This window comes from Lithobates pipiens, unplaced genomic scaffold (assembly GCF_037356315.1).
Source record: "Lithobates pipiens isolate NorthernLeopardFrog02 unplaced genomic scaffold, aLitPip1_a1.2 Scaffold_13, whole genome shotgun sequence".
Taxonomy (NCBI): Eukaryota; Metazoa; Chordata; class Amphibia; order Anura; family Ranidae; genus Lithobates; species Lithobates pipiens.
Genome location: NW_027507718.1, coordinates 75,156,558 through 75,170,901, shown reverse-complemented (window position 1 = coordinate 75,170,901; position 14,344 = coordinate 75,156,558). Strand labels below are relative to the sequence as shown.

Here is a 14,344-nt window from a genome sequence, read left to right as displayed (position 1 = left end):
ATCATTTCACACGAGCGGTGCACTGGCAGGATGCTCAAAAGAGTCCTGCAAGCAGCATCTTTGAGGCGCTGTAGGAACGGTGTATACATTGAAATTTTTAGCAGCGCTTTACCGTAAAGGTTTTTTTAGTGGCACTTTTAACCCTTTTCAGCCATTATCGAAGGGGGTTAAAAGCAGTTAAACGCCACTAAAAATAGTGGCGCTTTACCGCCAATGCCCACCCCAGTGTAGAAGTGCACCTTTTGGTTAAGCTGTCCCTAAATAAAGTCCCCATAAAAAGGCTTGTCCGAAAACTTTAGCCACATGTAGCTCAAGTTTTCTGAGCTACACCCAAGATGTTCAGGTAGTCTGTTCCTTGTGTCATACAGATCCCACATTTTTTATTTTTTTGTCCATGTCTCCCAAAGTTATTACTGGGTATCGCGGGTTCCAACGCCGTGATTGGCCTGAGCCACGATGACGTCAGTTGAAACAATGGCATGAATGAGCTGTTGCTTCAGTGTGCATGTGCCGATGACGTCGGCACATGCTGATACAAGGGATATCTCCTAAACTGTGCAAATTTAGGCGATATCCACAATAGCTACAGGTAAGCCTCATTATAGCTTATCTGCAGTGAACAATGGTTGTAAAGGCTTTACAACCACTTTAAGCCAGGCACAATCTACATAGCTCACATGTACAAAAGAGACATTTACTGAGCCACTTATCACAAATAATAGTGTTGAGTGCCAATAAGAAAGTAATCGTTGGCAGAGGAAGGCTAGTATAAACAAAAGAAATAAGGTACTTCATTTGAATAGTCAGACTCTTCAGGCTGAGAGTAGGGTTAACAGGTCACTTGAAAAGTATTATTTTTTTTTTCTTTCTAACAGTTGCTGTTATGGCAAGTGCCTGACCTCACACACTGGGGTTGATTTACTACAATTGGAGCAGAGCAGAATCTGGTGCAGCTGTGCATAGTAACCAATCAGCATCTATCTTCAGCTTGTTCAATTAGATTTGACAATAAAACCTGTGTGCACCAGCTTTAGGCCCCTTTCATACTGGGACATTGCCGGTAAAGCGGCACTATTTTTAGTGGCGCTTTTCCACTGTGTTTTTTTTGGGGGGGGGGGGGCGTTTCGGCCACTAGGGGGGGTGGTTTTAACCCACACTAGACAAGATACAAAATTTCTCTCCCCCCCACCTCTTTTCTCTATCAACAATGCTGCATATTGTGTGGTCCTAAGTTCACACCTTTTTGATGGATAAATATCCCCACGTAAAAGTATTTCTGTTCCAGTTCCTTAAAGTGTTACTAAACCAAAAAAAAAAAAAAAAAAAAAAAATGTACCTTAAAAATATACATTGCATTAAGGGGAGAAAAAAAAAAAAAAATATATATATATATATATATATACATACAATTTTCAGTTTATATTCAAATACATTTCCTGACCCCCTTTCCTAGGTATGCTATATTTTAAAGTGGAAGTAAATTCCCCTATTGTTTTCAGCCAAGGAAGCTGCCATCTTTACCTCTGTTTAATCTTCAACTGCTATGGTGCTGCACATGTGATTCGTTATGACACCAGCCATTGTATGGTTTGATATTTTGGCTGAGAGCACATCCAATGTGCAGTTAGCATTCCCGCGATGCCTTTTTTTTTAACTGTTTAACCGGTTCCCGACCAGCGCACGATGATGTACGTCGACAGAATGGCACGGGCAGGCATATTGGCGTACATGTACGTCCAATCTTCAATGCCGCCCTGCCATCGGGAGTGCGCTCCCGCGCTGGTCGGGACCCCCGTGAGTCCAGTCGCGGGACCCGATCGCCGCGGGCATCCCCGCGATCGTCTCACGGACGGCTGAATGGAGGAAATGCCTTGTATACAGCATTTCTCCATTCTGCCTAGCAACTAGTGACGCTGATCTCTGCTCCAAGTGATTGGAGCAGAGATCAGTGTTCACAAAATGAAAGCCCAACCCCCACAGTTAGTAACACACCCCCCTAGGAACACTTAACCCCTTCACTGCCAGTGTCATTTACACAGGAATCACTGCATTTATATAGCAGACAAAAAAAAACGCTGATCGCCGCCATTACTAGTAAAGAAAAAAAAAATTATTATTAATAAAAATGCTATAAAACTATCCCTATTTTGTAAACGTTATAACTTTTGCGCAAACCAATCAATAATCGCTTATTGCAATTTTTTTTACCAAAAATATGTAGAAGAATACGTATTGGCCTAAACTGAGGGGAAAAAAAATGTTTTTTTTTATATATTTTTGGGGGATATTTATTATAACAAAAAGTAAAAAATAATGAGTTTTTTTCAAAATTGTCGCTCTATTGTTTATAGCGCAAAAAATAAAAACTGCAGGAGTGATCAAATACCACCAAAAGAAAGCTCTGTTTGTGGAAAAAAAAAAAAAGGACGTCAATTTTGTTTGGGTGCCACGTTGCACGACCGCGCAAATTGTCAGTTAAAGCGACGCAGTGCCGAATCGCAAAAAGTGGTCTGGTCTTTGACCAGCAAAATGGTCCGGTCTGTAAGTGGTTAAATCTATGGATTTACTTCCACTTTAAGTGCCGTCATTTTTTTTTTTTATTATTTATTTATTTAAATTAAAATGCTTAACCCCCCCCAACATTTATGGGCAGTGCATGTGATTTACCTCAAAAATCCCAAATTGGGCTTTAGGATGAAATTATAAAGCTAGCCATTCATAAATGCAGATTTTGTCAATGTATTCCCCAATGCCAATCTAGGTAGTAGTCACAGTCTTTTTTTTTTTTAATGAAACATGTAACAGGTGCACAAATACAAGCAATTGCAGTGTATATAAAACTGAGGGGGGAAGAAAAAACAAACACCACACACTTAAATATGACAATTTACCACATCAATTCCTGACTACCAAGCAAGTTATAAATAAATAGCTCTAGGCTTTACAATGCTAGAAGTGGTTTGGGCTGTAGAGTAATCAAAGTCTCAAAGCCTACACTAAACATTCAGCAGCAAGGCAGTCTTCCTCTGTTGAGAGCAAAGCTTGTTACATGCACAGCAGTATTTTTTTAGGTTAGCTAAACCTAATGATTTAAGTGGTAAGCTGAAGTCAAGCAAGTAGTATTTCTATAGGAATATAGAAGTGTAAAGATTTTAGGGAACGTGCGCATTATTGCCCGTTTATTACACGCCCATTTATGCGGGAAAAATCTTGCATTTCTTCCTCTTCTGCTACAAGCATTTCTGGGTCACCTTCAGTTTCTGATGATAGGTCAGAAATGGTGAAGTCAGGTACCTGGTAGGAGAGAGATAGAGAGATATTAGACAAGAGGTCTTTGTTTATAGATCTAATATATTGCAAACCAATCACCAATTTTACATTTTGGCAGGTATGTATATATATTTTTTTATGCCACCTTACATGTATGGTTTCCTACATTTAGGGTACATACAACCTCAACATGAAGTTTTGCTCATTACCTCTTGCAGGGGAGCCTGCTGAGGAATTTGGGTTCCTGTAGAGAGGTCTTCTAGCTTTCGAATTGCCCATACAAAAAAGGTAAGGGTAGAATGCTGGCAGGACTACCAGGACACTTATCAGTGCCTTTGCAGTCCATTAACTACAAGTCATCTGCAAAAGTGGCAGATGGTCATTAGCCTTGTCATTCATTCACAGAAATCTGAATGGGAAGACAATGTGGGTTGAACCCTACCATTTTCAAATGCGCCAGTGGGCACAGGGAGAACAACCTGTCAAAAAGAGGTAATCAGGAGCATGTTAACCCACTTTGAGTACTTCATATACCAGACAGCTCTCTCCTTTACCAGTCTGCCACCTGCAGTGGGTGGGCCAAGATTACCCACTGATGTCAGTGAGGCTGAGAGAAGGAGAAGAGGGGGGGGGGGGGGGGGGAGGAAGTATGCTGATCACCAGGAGATACGGTAAAGGCTTTTTTTTTTTAATTAAAACCCAGACAGGAGCACCTGTCATTAAGACAGGATTATATTAAACAATAAGTAATTTCAGCATAGTATGCCCCACACTGTGCTGCCAAAAAAAAAAAAAAAAAAAAAAAAAAAACACACACACACACCCTGGTACAGTGTGGCAATTTATATTGTGGAGGTGCAAATTAATGGTACAGTAGCATGCTATGTGCATGAATGCAATAGTTGTTTTAAAAAGGCCTCTATACTGTAATATTAAAGTGGTTGTAAACCCTTACAAACCACTTTAACCTATAGGCAAGCCTAGATTAAGGCTTACCTGTAAATACATCCAGTTCAACCTTAAAAACAAATATAAAATAATCGTACAATCCAATATACCCAATTTTATGCCCACAATTGATCCAGAGGAAGGCGAAATAAACCCCAGCAGAGCATGCTCCAATTTGCTACAGCAAGGGAGAGAAAAAAAAATAAAAATAAAAAAAAATAATTTCCTTCCTGATCCCCCAAGAGGCAATCGGATTTTCCCTGGATCAACTTTACCTATGTTAGTACCCAGTTATATTATGTACATTCAGGAAAGTATCCAGGCCTTTCTTAAAGCAATCTACTGAGCTGGCCAGAACCACCTCTGGCGGGAGTCTATACCACATTTTCACAGCTCTAACTGTGAAGAAACCTTTCCGTACTTTAAGATGAATTTTCTTTTCCTCTAGACGTAAAGCGTGCCCCCATGTCCTCTGGGTTGACCGTACAGAGACCACCACCAAGTTCACTATATGGACCCCTAATATATTTGAACATGTTGATCATATCCCCCTTATTCTCCTCTTCTCAATAGAAAATACATTCAGTTCCTCTAATATCTCCTCATAGCTGAGCTCCTCCATGCCCCTTATCAGTTTGGTTGCCCTTCTCTGCACTCTCCAGTTCCCCGATATCTTTTGAGAACTGGTGCCCAAAACGGAACTGCATATTCCAGGTGAGGTCTTACTAATGATTTGTACAGGGGCAAAATTATATCTCGCTCTCTCTGGAGTCCATAACTCTCTTAATACAAGAAAGGACTTTGCTCGCTTTGGAAACCGCAGCTTGGCATTGCATGCTGTTATTGAGCTTATTAGCTACCAAAACCCCCAGATCCTTCTCCACTATGGATTTCCCCCAGTTGTACCCCCCTAGCATGTATGATGCATGCATATTCTTAGCCCCCAAGTGCATAAAACTTTACAATTGCCCGAAGACAGGCACACTGAGCGCAGCTTCGTCAATGACGAAGATGCCACGTGTCGGCTCCCGTGCGCATGCACGGGAGTGACATGATTGCCAAATGACAGTGGCGGAGCTGCGAGACCCACTGAGATGATGGATGCGCCGGACTACAGGGGACAGCAGTGACTTCGCTGGCTCCTGTGTCAGCTAAGTGACACATAATGGACTACTATCAATTATGCTTTGCCGGGAACGAAAGAGGAAGTAACTCATCAGGGTTTACGTCCCCTTTAATGATTATTACGTCTCTTGCATGCATTATCCCATACTTACAAATGTCATGTCTGTATCTCTCTCCCATTTGGGAGCTTCATTGCTTAGCACCCCCTTAGGAGCTGCAGCAGCACTATTGATTTAGCAACTACAGCAGGGAGATGCAGCCATCCAACATACCAGGAAACCTTGGTGGATATAAAAACAGGAACGTGCAAAATCTGGTGTAGCACTGCAAAGAAACCAAGCAGCTTCCAGGTATTGTCAATAACTTAGAGTTACCAATCTATATCTGATGTCCCCCTGTACACAGACATGTAGTTTTAGGAAATGTATTAACTTCTCAATACCTTTTGTCATGCGTATATAGCAGTCTTGTGACCATCAGTGTGCAGTTAAAGCTTGTAGGAGGAGGAGTTCCATTCTACACTGATTATCCTATGAGGCTACAGGACCCTGTCTGGACAGTGCCAATCCACCTTGTGCGAATCACATCCCCTAGAAAAACATAGCAAATGGAGCTTGCGCAGAGCAACACTAAAGGCTCTGTACTATCAGGAGATAGATTGGGGACTCCTGAAGGGAAGGAGCCGAGTAGACAGGATTCAAACAGCCTTTACACAAGGTGCAGAATTAACCCCTTTAGGTTCCAGTGTATAACAAGCATGCTTTACTGCATATACAGACTGATTTTACTGTTGTGGGTTTAGTAACACTTTAAATGAAAAAGCCTTTTAGCTACCATGGACAACTGCATCAGTTTTTGGTAATCTCGAAGATGCCAACAGTAGGTGTAGTTTGGCCACAGCAGTGCTCAAGTAGTCTAAGCCGTGTGCCCTTTCAAAAGAATCACTTCAGGCCTAAAAATATTGAAAAGTTCCAAGACACCATGTTTTGAACCATTTTAAACTGTACAAAGGAAATGGTGTTATTGAAACTAAACCACTACCAGATTTGTGCATCAACAGACCAGTCATTAGACTATGGGGGGGGGGGGGGGGGGGGGAGGAGAAATATTCCACAGAAACACTTGCTTTGTCAGATGGAGGCACCGAGCAACGCAAAAACCCACCTCAGTCTAGACGTAATGTTAAACACAAACCCCCCCCCCCCATTGAAATGAATGGGCACCGCTGCTGAAGCACCCTGGAAGGGCAGTGGTGCTACATGGGTGCCATTAGACACCATGCTGGCAGCTGAAAAGCATCACTAAAACTAGCTGGTTGCTGTAGTGTACATGAGCCTAAATGAGTACCAACTTTGTCACTCCACCTACATTTTATACTTGCACAAGTTACCAATATGTTGTCAGCAAGAGACTTCATTATATTGCAAGAGGCTTCTGACCTCCCCAATGACCATGTGTGATAGGCCAGACATTCAGAAGGTAGTGGAGCCTGTGACAAGGAAACCCCAACTTTTCCAGGAGGTCAGCAACAGGACCAACATTATCTGTATCCTTCATCTTTCCAGGGTTGAGCCTTTGCCATGACAAATTGAACAGGCTCATCACAGCCCATGAGGGTGGCACCGATAACACCTTTATGCAAGTAGCTTTCTACACCAGAATTGTACTATGCATACAAGTTATGTGATGCAATCTTGTTTAAATATATATATAAAATTTTAGATGACAAACTTACTGGAGTGCTACATAGCCATTGTGGTTTAGTACATTACAAGTAATTTTGCAGCACATGACTTCCAGCATGGGCAAGAGGAAAGTTTCACCACTGACAACAGCAAGTAATGCAAAATATTTATTGATACAAAAGTGAACAGAGTGACAGTGTATACAGCGAATGGGTTGAAAAGGCGACAAGTTTTCACTGGGGTACTAGAGCTCAAGGTAGGATGCATTGGCCAAGGTTAAGACCAAAGCGTAATGTAGAATGCCTCAGGATGAAGGCACAAAATGTGACAGTTCAAAAACTACAAAAAAAAAAAAGTGCGAAGTGACTCCTGAAATAGAAGCAAGCTCATTCCGCTTTGCTGGTTGTGTCTGCCCCATCAGCTTCTTGCTCCCCACGTGGACCAGCCAATGAGTAAAAGGGACCTACCAGCCAGTTTAGAGGAGTGTTGTTAACCAAAAAGTCCATCACATCATCCATGGAATCCTTCATATTTGTGAACTTCTCCCTGCTGGTATTTATTAAGCTGTCTGAGAGATCTTTGAAAGAGGAGGCAGAGAGAAAACTCTGGTACACTTCTGTAGCCATGGCACTAACATTCTGAGCTTTGTTCTGGACATTTTGTGGCAGGCCTTTGACACTGGACACCAGAGAAAGACATGTAGTTTGCAGTTGATGGGTCAGATTCCGTGCGATGGTCAGAGTGCGGGATTCAATTTGCTATGGATAGAAGAAGAAGTTAATAATGCATTCTAACTCATGGCTAAATTCTTACTCAAGTACTGGAATGATACTCACCTCAGTGCTTTCAGGGTCTCCACAAGGATTCTGTTCTGCACCTTTTGACCATGCCACCCATTTATTGTATAGCCTTCCCTGTGCATCATGTACTTTTTGATTAGCATCATTCATGTTCTTTCTGGCAAACTCAATCTTAAAAGACATAATCCAAATGTTAGGGGGGCATAAACAATTGCAGTAAAGTATAACACATAAGAGCATCAATTTACAGCCATTTGCTACATGGCAAGTCACCAGCTAAAATGTTAGTAGGCTTTTGTGCACAGGCTGACAATCTGCTGTTGGACTGTTCTAGACGAGTACTTTCCATCTCTGGATGGGGCACATAGACTTCCAATTTAGCACCTAGTGCCAAAATGACCAACAGGCATGAGTAAACATACACCCCCTGTGAATGTTTGCACAACTGAAGGTCTGTCTGTGGCATTTGGGGGAAATTCTGTATAGCTGGCTGAATAACCCTTTTAGTTTGGGATAGTGCAAGGAAAGGTTTTGGTGATCTGTCCTAATTTACCTATAACCACTGCCACAGGGACAATGAAAGGGAACCCTGCCCTAGAAGTAGGTTATACAATGACAGACATGTAAAAAGCACGATACAATGAACTAACCAGGTCAACAGTGGTATTAAGCTGAGCAATAGCCTCCTGGCTTCTGCATTTAGCATCTCTGAATTTTGTCAAAGCCTGTTGGTAAGCACGTTTGCGGGCCTTTGTAGAGAGTGATCCCAAGCGAACATAGTAGCTTGCATTCTCTGTTGATACCTCAAATCCCTCTGTTTTTGCAGCCTCCTTTGCTAAAGAGAAAAAAAAAAAAAAAAAAAAAAAAAAATTTATGACGAAATTGTGCCATTTTCAGAATGTACCTTATTAGTTCTCCATTTTTCTGTAAACCATTGGATTGCAAAATAGTCAAAACATTTGACAAATGAATCAGAAAGCACTTTAGCCCAAAAGCAGTAAAAAGTTTTTGCTTTAGCCCAAGCAGGGATTCAAGATTGTGACCTCTGCACTACAAAAATGTTGGAGGTGCAGTTACAATTAATTCAGTTTAAAACTGAGTCCGACATGGAGTAGGAAAGTTGTCTGTTTTTTTTGACTGTCCACCCATTTGTAATGCCTACTTTTACAATAGGAGTCCAGTAAATTGCTTTGATTCTGTTTTAAGTTTGTAATATCTTCAAGATCTTAGCACTTACCTAGCTCCTCATCAGTTGGTGGTAGATATTGTTCCACAAAAGTCTCGGACCTTGTAAGTGCAGTATCAACACCACTGCTCATCTTGCGCACCGCATTACTCCCAAGAACAGTGTTAATACTTCCATTCACAACAGCCTTGGTCATCTCCACGCTGCCAAACACAGCTCCCTTGGTCTTATCAACCACTCCTGTTATGCCATTAATCACAGCATCTTTGGCACCAACAGCTGTCTCACAGGCGTTAGCAATAATCTATAAGAGAAGAAAAATATATACACAAGTCAAACTTACAAAAAAGGTAGCGTTGTTCCACAAACAAGTGTTACTGTGGGCAAATTTATAGACTACTGGCTAGAACAGGCAGGACGCCAATACTGCCAGAGGATATGAAGTTTAAAATTGCTTTTCACCATGATGCAGCTTGTAGGCATAACCCTAAAATATGGGCAGCTATAGATTTTCTGAATAAAAACCCACACAATTCTCCTGCTTTTAAATACTGGTGTGGTCATAGGAACAGAGGTGAAGTTCCCCCCCCCCCCCAAATTCAACACTAGTTGCTTTGACAACTAAGCATTTCCCCTCACATTGGAAAGGAGAGCATCTTTCCCATTTGCAAGGCATAAAGTACATACATGAAAAAAGGTGTCGAAGGCCTATGCCAGGTCTTCAGGACCCAGAGACCTGTGGCACATACAGTACTAGTGTATGGGACTTTGATACCTGAAGCATCTGCTGCATGTGTGCAAATAAGCCACAGGTCTAGATAAGGTCCTAAAAACTGCATAAAATCCATCATTACAAATGCATCTAGCAGGGAAACTGCTTCTTGGGGTTGCATGACTTAGAGATACCAAAACAGTTTCACATAGGTGAGAAAAATAAATAAAATGTTAAAGTAAACTGTCAAGTACAGGCAACTTACTTTGTCACTAGGCTGATACAAAATAGGTAGTCGCTCTTCAATCTTATCAAGTCCAAAACAAGCAAGGTTGTTTGCCATGGCAACTAAAGGATTTGGGGTGGGGGAGGAGAAGAGAAACATTAGTCTGATGGAAAAAAAAAAATTACAGATTACATATACAGCTCTGCAGTTACGTTCAGGGTGAAATACGGAGCAACACTGTCTAGCTACATGACATTTCACCTACTTTCTACACAAGTTGCCATGAAACCAAACTTGCTGGCTCTGCAAAAATTTACAGCTACAGAAAACTTCATTCTGACAGATCACAGACTGATCATGCTTAAATATTAGCGAGTTGATGCCTAAATATAGCAAAAAATGTTTTTGCTTTCAAGGCTCCTTAGCACTGCAAGCTTGTAGGGAAAGTGGTTTACTGCAACACTACATGCTGTTCAACAATTAAAGGATCATACTGAGATACAAAGTTGCCATTGCTGACTTGCTAGGCAGTTGCCAGCTTAAAATTAATTGTGTCCCGCTAGATAAAGTTAGGCTGACCCCTTTTGCAGGTATAGCAATACAAAATGTTTAAAAATTAAGTGCCTACTGTTTAATATACAGTCTAAGCCTGCTCTGCACATGCTCAGTTGCACTCTGTTAGAACTATGGTGACTTTGTAGAGGCCAATCTGCTGACAGCCTAAAGATTTACTACTGTTCAGGGGCTCTGGGCTGCAGCAAAATGGCAGCCTCCCGCAAGCAGAAACAATGCTGGAGGCAATTTACAGCAAAATTACTAATGTGGAAAGGTATGTTCCTTGCTGAACATTTCATCAAGTTATGGGTTAAGTTCCAGTCTACAGGCTGTTCAGATTAGCCTGCACACTAAACTGTATAAGCTTTGTCGGGGCTGGTGCAAGGTTCTCAAACCCTAGGGCAGTGATGGCACACCTTGGCACCCCAGATGTTTTGGAACTACATTTCCCATGATGCTCAACCACACTGAAGAGTGCATTAGCATCATGGGAAATGTAGTTTGAAAACATCTGGGGTGTCAAGGTTCGCCATCACTGCCCTAGGTGAAACCTCATTTTGCACTGCCCATGTGACAGGAGGCAGCACTATACAGGAAGCATTAGCTCTGCACCTGTAGTTACGTGTCAGACAGAGAAGCTGCCTGAGACTGTTAGTTACATGCTGCACCCATGGAAACAAGCAGCCGGGCACACCTAGTGGAAGCACAACTGTACAGCACACTTGCTGTGCAGGGCCATCCAGAAAGGAGCAACTAACATGATCACAGCACTCTGGTACAAGACACAAAACAATTTGTTCTGTGTTGACAATAGCCATGTTTATCCATGAGGAAAACCATAATGACCTGCAGAGGCCCTTACATTTTTCTAAGGCTTACATGCCAGCATTCAGTTAATTTCTTGATCACATTTGTTCCCAGTCTGAAATTAAGCAACAAGAGCAATGTCCATAAGGGAGCTTGCGTTTCAAAAAGGCCAAGTCCACAGCATACAATGCTCAAAAGGAAAATCATAAAATTAGAAAAAAGAAAAGGAAAAGCAGCCACATACTCTGAGGTTCCAATTTATGTATTATTGGCATAGCACCATTAACAGCCACAGTAGTAATGGTCTTTGCACTCTTCTCTGCCATGCCGCAAACTGATTTCAGGTAAGGATGGGCATCTTTAGTGTTCATATAAACGGAAGACACTATATCATAGGTTGAGCTCACCAAGGGAAGGTTAATAAACCTAACCACGACATTCTGTTGAGGAAAGCAGAGGGTTACACATCAGCATTGTAACAGGCATTTGGAATAGTTTTGGCAACTCACTGCGATGGCAAGCGCATTTCTGGCAAAACATTTTCCTGTGCTTTTAGAATCTTAAAAGGGAAGCAGAAAAAGCAAAATAAACCTATGCATACATGCACATTTGCTTTAAAGTCCAACTCTTGGGATATGGATGTTAATTTCCTAAAGCACAAAGAAAGCTTTAATAAGGAAATATTATGTCATAGCTTACAATTGCTGGCTTCAGTAAAGTAAAGTTTTTTTTATTTTTTTTATTTAGGCCATTCAACTACAGCAATACATTTTTCTAATCTGCAACAGCAAATTAGACAAGCGATAATGTGCAACCAGACATTTTAAAAGACGCAATAGCTAATAAAACCCAGTGTTAAAGCTGCCCCCGCTGTATTGAACAAGTAACGCGTGCTGTTGAGACACACACGATGTGCTGCTCATCCTCCACCAACCCTCCTAAAATTTCCCAATCAAGGGAGCAGTTACCTTTGATGAGCAACCCCCCCCCCCCCCCCCCAATCTTTAGCAAGCCTCACATTTTTCTTAGATTTACAAAAATTATATGATGAGGCCAAATCTACACATACAATTTGTACGCAATCGGGCAAGCCCCTATAAGGGAGATGGATTACTGGAAGCTGGCACAAAATACAATCAGCAGTTTTCATCCTGCATTTTTCTCTAGCATGCTTTTATAAGAAAGAAAAAAAAAAAAAAAAAAAAAAACCCACATGTTTAGGTTACATCGTTAGTAAGGTTGAAAAAAAAAACATCAGTCCATCCAGTTCAACCTGAGTGAGTGTCTACAATTGTCCCTATCCCTGTACACTCACATCGGTCCCTACCCTCAAGGAGCTCACAATCCAAGGTCCCCATTCATATATTAGGGCCAGTTTGGGACAGAAGCCAATTAACCTACCTGCATGTCTTTGGATTATGGGAGGAAACCGGAGTACCCGGAGGAAATGCACACAGGCACAAGCAGGTAGTGTAGTGGTTGGGATTTGAACCAGCAACCCTTGTTACTGCTAGGTGAGAGTGCTAACCACTACACCAGCCCAGAATAGTAGAAAGGAAATCTTGCAATGGGGACACTAGTTCTGGTCACCTGCCCACCCCCACGGGAATCCCTCAATTCATACCAATTGCAGTTGCTGGCTTTTAATACAATGGCACTTGCCTGTCCAGGGAACCCACAATGTCCTCACCTAAAGCCAACCTGTCCCTCGGCTCCCGGGTGGAGGCGCCAGCATCTTCAGTATGGGAATCAAAGTGAAGCTTTCCAGCTTCACACAGACTGGTTCCTGACAACACACACGAGCCATGCTGTGCGTTCTGAGGGGTCCTCCTGTCTTCTGGGACATGTGTTTCCCAGAACACGGGGGGGTGGGGGGTGGAGGAAATGGGGCAGGGCAGACATGGCATAGATCGCTGTATCAGAGAGGTATCCCCTGAAAAAAAAAAAAAAAAAAAAATGGGGCAAAAATGTGAAGGGTGAGGTGAAATCCCATTTTTGGGTGGAACTCTGCTTTAACAATAAAGTGTATCTTTAATCTGTATGATGAGACTGCGGTTTCTAGCTATGACAGTTATCTATGCCCACCTGGGAACATATCACATTAAAAAAAATACGTGAGGGGGGGACCCCACATCACCCTCCTCAGACTGGCTGTAGGATAGAAAAGCAGTATCAGCTGTGCCATGCTCCCTGGAATCCTGGCAATACCAGCCTGAGACTGGGAAAGCCTCCTTGGGTGATTTAAAAAAAAAAAAAAAGGGGGGGGGGGGGGGGGGCATTGATAAAGAAAAGGATCAGCACAGTGGATGTAGCTCAGAAGGGAGGCCCTATGGCAGCTCCTGGAATTACCTGTTGCTCTTGTTGCTGCTCCACTACTTCAGCCATAATGTAGAACCTAAAGAGGAGAAAAGGAGAAAACACATTAACACTTAAAAGGAGCTCACAGCCATAGAGAGCTCAGCCAAGAGGACGTGCAGAAACCATTCCAGCGATATAAAGCCCAAAAAAGACCGTATACGTACCACAACGCCACACAGCACTTCACAAAATACCACAAGCTCCAAAGAGACTGAATAATGAGCAGAAGGGCTGTTCACTTATTTATAGGGCGTTCGGCCCCGCCTCCGCCACTCAGGCCCGCCTTCCCTCGCCATCAGCTGATTTCTCAGACAGGCGAGGTGACATCATCCGCCGTGCGCTACGCGTGGAAGCAGGGTCAAGGGTGAAGGGCGGATGACACGGCGTGTAGAAGCTGAAAGTACGGATAGAGGAAGGAAGCCGAGGGGTTTTACACTGACTTCATTGTACACGGCAGTAGGGCTTTGCTTCCTAACAGGGAGCCTGTGGTTTGCAGGTGTTCTACTTCTCTTCTAAACACCAACTTTGTTAACCACTTGCTGACCAGCTTTTTTTTTTTTTGCTCCTTGGCGACAAACTACAGTATTTAACTTGAACTTGAACCCTCCAAACATTATATACATTTTTTTTCCAGCAGAGACAGGAATAAAATGGCAGTCGTTGCAATTTTTT

The 14,344-nt window shown here is 42.3% G+C and overlaps 1 protein-coding gene across 2 annotated transcripts; it reads right to left on the bottom strand.

Moving 5' to 3' along the window:
- Positions 1 to 2,768: 2,768 nt before the first annotated feature.
- On the bottom strand, positions 2,769 to 13,951 carry PLIN2 (perilipin 2). 2 transcript variants are annotated; one of them, XM_077475225.1, is made up of 9 exons: positions 13,837 to 13,951; positions 13,664 to 13,709; positions 11,559 to 11,754; positions 9,992 to 10,074; positions 9,066 to 9,318; positions 8,479 to 8,663; positions 7,865 to 7,999; positions 7,496 to 7,786; positions 2,769 to 3,294 (listed from the first exon to the last, which is right to left on the bottom strand). In XM_077475225.1, exons 2-9 carry the CDS (start codon positions 13,697 to 13,699, stop codon positions 3,169 to 3,171), a joined length of 1,305 nt encoding a protein of 434 aa, XP_077331351.1. In that variant the 5' UTR covers positions 13,700 to 13,709; positions 13,837 to 13,951; the 3' UTR covers positions 2,769 to 3,168. The 2 variants fall into 2 exon arrangements, with proteins under 2 accessions (XP_077331351.1, XP_077331352.1); XM_077475226.1 differs by lacking the exon at positions 2,769 to 3,294 and having other exon boundaries at positions 7,183 to 7,786.
- Between the last annotated feature and the right edge of the window lie 393 nt (positions 13,952 to 14,344).